At 37.5% G+C, this 10,517-nt stretch overlaps 1 protein-coding gene, 1 non-coding gene and 1 pseudogene across 2 annotated transcripts; 1 reads left to right on the forward strand and 2 right to left on the reverse strand.

Annotated features, from left to right (window-relative positions):
* The first annotated feature begins 884 nt into the window (after positions 1–884).
* LOC146926410 (small nucleolar RNA R71) lies at positions 885–990 on the forward strand. The gene has a single exon (XR_015009228.1). It is a non-coding gene; the product is annotated as a small nucleolar RNA R71 (small nucleolar RNA).
* A 3,627-nt stretch (positions 991–4,617) lies between these two features.
* Positions 4,618–7,429, reverse strand: LOC146926411 (PKS-NRPS hybrid synthetase cheA-like). The gene is made up of 2 exons (XM_085706904.1): positions 7,000–7,429; positions 4,618–6,905 (listed from the first exon to the last, which is right to left on the reverse strand). The coding sequence occupies exons 1-2, from the start codon at positions 7,427–7,429 to the stop codon at positions 4,618–4,620; spliced, it is 2,718 nt and encodes a 905-aa protein (XP_085563030.1).
* A 1,275-nt stretch (positions 7,430–8,704) lies between these two features.
* LOC146926412 (aspartic proteinase CDR1 pseudogene) lies at positions 8,705–10,080 on the reverse strand (annotated as a pseudogene).
* Between the last annotated feature and the right edge of the window lie 437 nt (positions 10,081–10,517).

Consider the following 10,517-nt stretch of genomic DNA (forward strand, 5'->3'; position numbering starts at 1 on the left):
TTTCAACTACTCCCTGATCATTTTCTTTTTCAACTACGCCCTCATCACTTTTTTCAACTACATCATCCTCCTCTACCTCAACTACTGCATCAACCTTCTTTGGAGCTTTTGGAACTAAAGGTGTCAAAACCTTTTTGCTCCTCAATTCAATAGCATTACAAGACTCATTCTTAGGGTTATCTTTAGTGTTACCTGAGAATCCGCCTTTACTTTGTTCAGCCAATTGCTTAGCTAATTGCCCCAGTTGAGTTTCAAGCATCTTCCTAGAAGCTTCATTGTTCTTTCTTTCAGCTTCTTGACTCTTCTTCATCTCCTCAAAGTTGCCTTGAGTCATCTTCATAAAATTCATCATAGTTTCCTCAAGAGCTGATGGCTTCCTTTGTTGTTGTTGAGGAGGAGTGAGCATCTGAGAGTTCAAAGCATTGTTGTTTGAGTAGCTTAGATTTGGATGCTTATTAATGCCTGAATTGTAGTATTGATTCTGCCTTTGATAACCTCCCATGAAGTTAGCTTCTTCACTTGATCCTTCCGGAACACATTCACCGTTGGGATGTTCTTCACCACATAAGTCACACTTGATTGCAGCTACTTGTTGTTGCTTATGAGCCAAAGTGAAGCCTTGAAACTCCTTAGTTAGAGCTTCGATTTGTTTGTTCATAGCTGCTTGGTTAGCAAGGATAGCAGTTTGTTCACTCACCCCAAACACTCCTCTTTCTTTCTTCTTAGCTTGATCACGATACTCATTGCCAGCCATGTTCTCAATTAAAGCTTGAACTTCATGATCAGTTTTGCTCTTGAGACTACCTCCCGCGGAAGCATCTAAGAACATTCTAGTGTTTGGTGTTACCCCCTCAGTGAAGATTTGGAGGTATTGTTTCTCGGTGAACTCATGATTAGGGCATCTCTTAAGAAGCAAATTGAATCGCTCCCAAGCATCATACAATGATTCACCTTCTCCTTGCTTGAAGTTAGAGATCTCCATCTTCTTTTCCCAATATTTAGACATAGGGAAATATTTCTCCAAGAACTTCAGCTCTAACTCTTCCCATGTTTGGACAGTTCCGTTTGGAATTGTTAGCAACCAATCTTTTGCTCTTCCCGTCAAGGTGAAAGGAAATAGCCTTAGCTTCTTTTGTGCTTCAGTCACGGTGGCTGGTTGCACACAAAACTCGCAGGTTTCAGCAAAACGGCTCAAGTGTTCATGAGGACTCATAGCTTCAGTCCCATCGAATTGCTTGTCCCTCAAACCGTTGAGGACAGTTGTCTTGATGTCGAAAGCTACGGGGTTAGCGGGTTGAAAAGTGTGGGTCAGTTGACCGCGATGAGTGGCTAACCCGTAGTCTCCTAGCTTAGGTCTCGGTGGTACAACTCCTTCTCCTTCCATAGTTGCAGATTTAGGAGAAGAGACTGTTTCAGATTCACTTGAGAGTTGTTCCGGTATTTGTTCTCGAACACCTGGTGGAACGGACTGAGCTAACCTTTGTGACCGGACAGCTTTCCGAAGTGCTCTAGCAGTCCTTTCAATTTCCGGATCGTACTCTAAGTCGTCTGAGCTCTGTTTACCTCGCATAAACAGCAAAATACCTTAGTAGCACTGCACAACGCAAAGTAATCAAGTGAATATGAAAACAGAAAAATAAAAATTAAAAACAGAAAATTAAATTGCAAAAAACCCTAAATTATAACGTAATTGCCTTGTTGAAATAATTCAACAGTCCCCGGCAACGGCGCCAAAAACTTGATAGATCTCTGGCAAGTGCACCAAATACTATCGAAGTAGTAAAAATATCGATCCCACGAGGACTGTTTTTAACTTCAATAATTCAATTGCGTTATAAAAATAGGATGTATAAAAGTTTATTTTTGTTTGCCACTAGGCAGTAGATTTGGTTTGATTTTATGAAATCAAATAAAAGAATAAGATTTGATTAAGAAAATATGGAGAGAGATGAGATCAGGTCTTCGAATCCTCTATGTTTCCCCTAATTGGTTACTGCACCTATTATTACTAATGACTTTCTAGTTTCACGATAGTTAACAAATTAGCCCTAATCAATCCCTTGAGTTAGGACCCTCTCCTTAAACTACAGCCCCTAATTCCTTAGGTGGTCTAATAATCCTTGAAGGTTTTATGAACGTTAACCTAATATCACTAACAAACGATTATCTATTCCTAGACTAACCATGTTTATCAGAACAATTCAATTAGGTCTAAGTCGAAAGCTATGGTCAGTAGTCATTCGATCTCACAAAATCATGTTTATATTTGATCAGGATATAAAAAGCATTAAGAACAATTGAATTGAATAAAGACTAGAAATTCATTAATAAATAATAGAGTTTCACAGCAACATATGATCAATTAGGGTTACATAGGTTCATCTCCGACCTAATCTCTAAGAGATTTAGCTACTCATAATTGAGTTTACAAATAGCATAATCAATGGAAGAATTAAAACATACATAAACTGGGTTAGAGATGATGAAATCCTCTCCGCTGCAGCCTTCTGGGTGTTAAAATCGCACTTTAGCTCTCCAAAATCGTAATCCCCTTTGTTTCAGACTGACTTCAGCTTAAATAGGCAAGTTCTGATCGCCCAAAATCGTACCACGATGGCACAAATTGTACCACGATTGGTACTTTAAACCCTAATTTCCTTTTCAGCCCTTCTTGAAATCGTATCACGATTGGCTGGATCGTATTGCGATTCAGCACCTTCAAAAACATGCTCTCTGACTTCAAGAAATCGTATTGCGATGCTGAAAATCGCAATACGATTGGCAGCTTCCAGATCTTCCAAATTTGTTGCTTTTATCATCTCCTGGGCACTTAATGTTGCTTAGAACTCTATCAAAATGTCAAAATAAGTCCTAAAAATTACGTAATGACAGCATGTCATCAAATATTTACCTGCTAGTGAAGAGATGACATAAAGGCGTAAACAAACATTCATGTAGTTAAAGCAAAATTAAACACTAGTAGTCAGTCACACATTCACCAAACTAGTTTAGAATCTTGCAACTCAGACAGCTCAATTCATAAAATCACTACAAATCACATAATCAATATAAAATTACAAGACTTCTCCGTATTAAAGTAGTAAAAGTAAGCTTTCAAACATAATTGGTTTCACTTAAAATTGATTCAAATTGCTCACTCTATACTCGATTTAACTCTACTATAGCGCATATAATTATCTAATAACAACTAATTATCTCATTCCCATCAATCATAAATATTCTATCATGAAAAACATAATAATAACCATACTATTATTTCTAAATCTACCCAAAACAGAATTTGTAAACGAAATCAATAATTAGAACACATTCTCTAGCATGCAAACAACAATAGAGAAAGAACATTCATAAATCATAAATCAATTTTATTAACCCTAAGTACACCCTAGAGAGGTTTTAAGGTTTGGGTTTAAGATTATGTTACCTTAAATTCCCTAAACGGAGATACGCAGGTTGTTGAGATATATGCCCTATTCTTGAAAGCTAGCTCAAAATTGCTTCCTCATTTTTCTCTATTTTCACGAGCAGCAGAAGGAAAACAAAGGGGAATGAGTGTTTCTTCTGTTATTGATTGATGGTGAGGAAAATCTTGGAATTTCCTTCTCTTCTTCCCTCACGGTCTAACACCTCTCTATCCTTTCCATTTTCCTTTTTTCAAAACTAATGGGCATATTAGATGAGATGGGGATGGTGCATGCTTCCTAATTGGTTAAATGGAGAGAATCCTGCTCTTTACCCAAATCGTTTCGCTCATTCCCAAAGTAAAATACCAAACTACCCCTACGCATGTTAAGTTACGCTAGTGCAAATATTAACGCATGTTAACATGCGTTAGTGTTATTTGTTGAAAACACTGCGCATGTTAACATGCGTTGGTGTTATTTGTAAAAAAAAATAACGCATGTTAACATGCGTTAGTGTAATGGAGTGCGTGAGTTAACTCACGTTTCCATTTGCACTGGCGTGAGTTAACTCACGTTCATAGCAGAAGCAGAAACTGCATGCATGCATGCGGTAACAGAACAGACTTTTGATAAGTCTAGAAAGACTTGTAATCACGCAACATTCATAACTTAACCAAATTATGCCAGTTTAAGAAATTTATCGGATAATACGACATAATTGATCAAAATTACTTAAAAACATCGTTTTTCTCACAATCACGTAATCAAATATAAACGATCTAAAAGGTCCAAATTTCATAAGTTCGCCGGTAATGACCCGTAATAATTTAAACACACTTAATGACACGTAAACGATCCAAAATACTTCATTTCATATATTTATATAATATTAGTTACATATTGGCCATAAATATCAAAATTACACAATAGGCCAGCAAAAAATATGTCGGGATGTAATACCACCAAAAAATAGGACGAACACCCACGAACCCAAAAGTGTCATAACCTATCTAACTAAACTAGTGATAGTGCATAATCTCCATCTTCATCCATGACTTCGTTCTCTTGCTTTGGCTTTTCCGGGGGTGTCCAAAGTAATAGGATTGTGCTCATTTGTTGGTTTCTTTGGCTGCTTTGGCTCCTTAGACATGAGCTCATCGAAGGCGGCGTTTCTATCCAAAAACTGAAAAAGTCATTGCTTCGCATCACCAATCTTGCGAGTCATCCACTCCTTAGGAGGAGGTGGTAGCGGACAATTTTCTTTCAACTTCACATGAAGAAAGTGGTCCGAAATCAAGCAAAGGCACATTATGTTGGAATGTGCATTAAGTGGTGGAGCACTCCGAATTGGAAAATATGTCTCACATGAACCACCCAATTCGGGCAAAGTCAATAGAACAACCGCTCTATTGTAGCAACTAGCAACAATGTGACCCATATCCGGAGTGGTCAACCACTTCTCTGGAGGTGCAATACCACTTTTACTTGTTGGAAGGTGTAAACCATCCAAGATAAGTTTGTAACGGCTCTCGGTAGCATATATTGGCAAGTAGTCACTCTTGTGAGTTTTCAACTCATTAATAAGTGCATGACGAACCAAAACATGATCATCCTCATGAAATCCCATGTGCCTAGCTACGACCCGGAAACCACAATTACCATCACCTCTAACATTCACAATGTCTTCAACGTAAGGTCTCATGAAATTTGGAATTTGTGAAATGTATGGTATTTGCAAATAAGGTTGTTTTTTTGAAGTAGGAGTTGAAGTTTGTGAGCGGGAGCAAGGGCCAAGACGAGAACCTTTAGTCTTATGAGACTTACTCTTGCCATGTGAGCATTGACTATCGGGATTTTGAGCATCAATAGTTTCCCACCTAGAGGGGATTCGACCCGTGGACCTCGTTTTCGGTGTAGCCTTCACCCTTTTAGGTGCTCCCTTAGTGGACATATTTTTCGGAGGTGGCTTTAACATTGTCTCCTCCGGAAACCCTAGTTCACGTAACTTGTATTTGATGAAGAGTTTCATCTTGTAAGGGGCCCTCTTGAGACGTTCTTGAATGGCGTTCCATTCCTCCATAATGGAAAAATTGGCATCAACCTCTTGTCCAATTACACCTAACCTTCGCCAATGTGGATGTATTTCATCCAAAAGAATAGGCAATTTTTTCTTTCTCTTCTCGGCAAGAATACAAGCACAAGGTAACCTGAACGTTGCCATTTGCACACAACCACAATCTTCTTTGGCAAAGCCGAATCTCCTAGAGCGTTCATATTCTTCATCGATGAAACCCAAAGAGGCCTTAAAGACAAACCCCTCCAACTCGGAGAATAACTTGTTTTTTTTGTATTTGTGCACCATGACGGTTTTGCTCCTCCCAAAACTCCCATGTATCTCACCGAATTGGTTTTTCAACATTTTGTCTATTTCATCCCAACATGTTGCCAAATCTCCCACACTACTCATCAAGTATCTTTTCAATTGTGCATGAGCCGATTCAACAATGTTGGTGCTCCTACACCCTAGATGCAAGTATGTATTCCTCCATGCCCTCACAAAATGCTTCTTAAGGGGCAAAACGGTTTCCTCAACATATTTAACAAACAATGGAAAAGGTCCGCATACCTCATCTTTGAATGTCAACCATGCAATTGCAAATGAATCCTCCGTAGGAGAGTTAACCACATCTCTCCAAGCATTCACTATTTTCTTAACAACCTCACATTGCTTGTCATCATCCGCTTCCTTTGCTTCTTTGGCAACAACTTTTCCTTTTCCTTTCGAAGGATTGGCATTGACTTTACAATACGTGATGCACCTAGATCTTACATTCTTCTCAATATGAAAATTGCAAAATACATGGTCCGTTTTAGGGAGAACTACGGAAATGGCTTTCATCAAAGCGGGGTCCCTATCCGTGACAATCACCTTAGGCATGTTGTGTTTTGAGGTCAAAAGACCAACCAACATCTCAAGTGTCCATATGAAGTTATTCTCTCTTTCAAAGGAAAGAAAGGCAAACGCAACCGAATAGGTCAATTTGGTAGAGGTGACACCAACAATCTCAAATAATGGCATTCGGTATGTATTGATTTTGTAGGTGGAGTCCATGACCAAAACGGTGGGAAAAGTGTTGAGCATATCAATTGAATCCGGATGAGCAAAGAATAAATCTTCAAGATTGGTTTCCTCGCTATTTGCTCTTATGAAATAGACATACTGATGCTTCTCCAACTTTGTAATCAAGTATTGCAACTCGGTCTTGTCCTCCCTTTGTCCCTTGCGCCATCTAGTTCGTACATTATACACTTGCTTGATGCCTGTCACACTTTCTTTGTTTCTTTCCTTCAAATCCGTGAGAATATTCCTAGGCTTTGCCAAACTCTTTGTCATGTCGATAACTCTTTGCTTCTCCTCCCCTTTTAGTCGACCCGCAAGAAGGTGGCCGGATAAGTTTGGCGCCAACTCATGGTTGTGAACTCCACAAAGCATTGCAATCCACCATTCTTGTGTTTTTTTTTCCAAAGAAGCATTTCAACCTAAACGGACAATTGCACTTCCTTGATCCCGTGCCTTCAAGCTTCGGTTTCTTCCTCGTCTTAGGCGGCTTGTATTCACCACTCCTCTCACATTGCATCGTCATGTATGGCGCTATTGTACTAGATTTATCTATAGAAATAGTAAATCCCGCCCTAGCCGCTTGTCGACGAACCCAACCAAGCAATTCTTCTCGATCTTTCCATCTCTCGTTTGTTGTAAAAAATGAATCGGTGTTTTCTTCAATAACACGAACATCGGTAGGTACCAGTTTAGGCTTCTCTTCAAAGTTACCGGTAGGTACCGGGTTTGCTTGATTGTGAAGTATGTGAGCTTCAACTTGAAAAGGAATTTTCACTTTAAACTTCACTTCATTGGTTGGTTTGCCTACGCCGGAAGGTTCACCGAAAGCTTTGTTTTTACCTGGTTTGGGCTCAACGCCATCCTCCGCCACATGTTCCACCATGCCACTCAATGTCTACTCAATAAAAAATACAAAGAAAAAATAAATAAATGACTTGTGCGGCAAGCAAAGCATGTAAAAAAAAAAGTGGTGCAAAATTTCAAAATCTGGGCAACACACTAGCGTGAGTTAACTTGCGCTAGTGTTAACTTCCTACGCAAGTTAAGTTGCGCAACACTCACAACTAGCGTGAGTTAACTCACGCTCAGCCCTAGAACCTACTGACCAAATTGACGTGACAGGCAGAAAAACCAGGAAAATAGGATGAGTTTTGGTGATACATTACCTGTTCTTTGATGCTTGATGAACGTAGAAACTTGCTTCCTGACGATTTGCAATGATTTGGAGTTGAGATTATGACCCAAAAATTCGCACTTTTTGGGTTTTAGGAGGTGGAGGGAAAGAAAAAATGGTGTTTTGGGCTTGCATGCTGGGTTTTGAACTAAAAACGGCACTTAGCGTGACTTAAGTCACGCTACGTGACTTAAGTCACGCTACGCATGTTAACTTGCGTAACGCATGTTAAGTTGCGCAGGGGTAGTTTGGTATTTTACTTTGGGAATGAGCGAAATGATTTGGGTAAAGAGCAGGATTCAAATGGAGAGTGAAAGGTTCTAATTGGAATCCAAAGAAGTGGGCCGTGGCTGAACTTCTTAAAGGAGAGAGATATTTTGTCCCATGATAGTAATTAAGGGTAAAAATGAGTGGGGACATGGTAATTTTCTAGATACTTTCTCTTATTACTAATCTACTTTATTTATCCTCTAATTGTTCCAACAATTCATCAGTTGACAAATAAGATATTAAATTATAAAATATACTACAATATTTTATTTAGACACTAATACTAAAAGGTAAGGTTGGGATGTTACATCTATTATTATAATAATAATAATAATAATAATAAATTATTTGGTTATGAGAATTGGGGATGTTACAGTAGATCAGATGGAAGAGAGTCAAGTCAAAGAGGGTAGAGGAAGACCTAGAAAAACTATAAGAGAAACAATTAGAAATGATTTAGAGGTCAATGAGTTGGAGCCAAATATGATTTATGATAAAACACTACAGTGTAATTTGATTCATGTAGCCGACACCACTTAGTGAGATAAGACTTGGTTGTTGTTGTTGTTGTTGATGTCATCGTCCTTTTCAAATATTGCCAAATAAAAAGAACAAATATAATGACGAACCCAAAGTAAATTAACTTTAATAATAAAGAGATATGAAGTAAAAATAAATTATTATTATTATTATTATTATTATAAATTCAATGAGTAAAGTAAACAAAGTCTACACTCAATATGGTTTGGTACAATCAGTAGGCTTAAAAGACACGATTTTTTGTTGAAGATCATAACCAACCAACAAATTCTGTTGAGCCAAATTCCCAAAGATGCCTTCATTGAGTTGAGATGGGATAAGAGCTAAGCAAACAACCCCATCGGCAACTGGAACAAAGGTGCCAATAGAAGGCAACTTTACATCGGCACCTTCAAAATGTGCAGTGATTATAGGAAAAACATATTTATTTGATGTAACAGAATAACAAACATTAAACATGCCACCAGTTGGATCCTTTGCGCGCTTCAGTTTAACCGATTTTACCACAATTGATTCTAAATTATGATAAATACCAGATGGTACAAATGTCAATGTTGTACCTGAATCAACCATGATGTTACCATCAACACTACCATTTGAGTGCTTTGAAAATTCTACTCTTTTGTTTCCAACACTAAATGCTTTCAATGTTGTAAAGTAAAAAATTTTCGGATCTTTTTTCACTAAAGGAGTTGACACAACTCCACGACCAGAAACTACAGCAGCTTCTCCGAAACTGAGTTTGCTCGTCATGTTAGACGACTCTGGCCCCAAACAATAAGAGAACTTTCCACCAATTGATGAACCCAATTGATTTATAAGTGACACGGGTCCATTTCCAAGGCCAACCACACCAGAGCTATTGCCTTCAAACGACACTGTATTTTTATGTCCAAAACCTATCACAGTTTTAGGAAATGAAATAGAAGAACCAGAGGTGGAATCTAATGTAAGAGTTTCCAAACTAAGATCTCCTTGTGATATTGATCCATCACCATACTTAATAGTATATTTGCAAGTTTTATCTTTACTACAAAAGGTAGATTTAGAAGACTTACATTTTTTAGACAAACAAGGAATATTGTTTTTGTAACTTGAGGATTTCAAAGGATTAAAGATAGGAGTCGTTTGGTTGTAACAATGTTCACAAGGCTTAGATTGAAGCCAAACCATGTCACTACCTGTATCAACAATACCATATAACTTAAATGGCGGAGTACCGACTGAATAGGTCATAAGAAACTCACCATTAGCTGGGATCACAGTGGATTTGGGTGTGTTAGTGAGGGAATCTTTGTAAAAATTATTGACGCGGTTGATGGAACGACGCATGGCATTGGTAACACGTTGGTATTTGTTTTGTGTAGGTTGGTAGAGTGGTGATTTTGAAGAGTCGCGGTGGATGAGTTCAACACTAAAACCATTGTTTAGAGCATTAGAAAGTGAAATCATAAAACAAGAAAAAGAAAAAAATAGAAGAGGAAGAAAATAACACATATTCATTGTTATTATCGCAAAAATATTTGGAGAGGTTGAATTGAAAATAACACATACTCATGGCCTTTTTATACACTCTTTGTCACGTTTCCACAAAAAATTACCATTGTTAGTTCTCCCTATAATATTAATGATTAAAATAAAGAAATTTTTTAGGAAAATTTTATATAGAAATTCTTTTTTGAAGGAAAAGAATTTGTTTTAGGAATTTGTTTTTGAAGGAAATTTGTTTTAGGAAATTGTTATCAAATGATGATATGGTCAAACTTATGCCACGTATTTTTTATTTTTTTTGGAAACTTGTTGAATGTAGGTAATTTGATATAATCAATAGTGCCTGGCACGACTTATACTTTTTTTTTTTTTTTTTTTTTTATATTTTAAGAAACGACTTGTAGCACCCAATTTTGCTTTTAATTTTTAAACTTTGAAAGAGAAAATTATTATCAAGAACGTTGACGATAATGAACAATTTTATATTTTGTCTCTT

Source organism: Medicago sativa, chromosome 4, assembly GCF_051527215.1.
Source record: "Medicago sativa cultivar Bolivia chromosome 4, Bolivia_mono, whole genome shotgun sequence".
Lineage (NCBI taxonomy): Eukaryota > Viridiplantae > Streptophyta > Magnoliopsida > Fabales > Fabaceae > Medicago > Medicago sativa.

What these genes read in the sequence shown, in the direction of transcription:
- LOC146926411 (XM_085706904.1), bottom strand. Translation starts at nt 7,429, where the DNA reads ATGGTGGAACATGTGGCGGAGGATGGCGTTGAGCCCAAACCAGGTAAA. An exon ending in GAAGAAACCGAAGCTTGAAG is followed by an intron (nt 6,906 to 6,999) that starts GCACGGGATCAA and finishes TGCTTTGTGGAG; the next exon opens with TTCACAACCATGAGTTGGCG.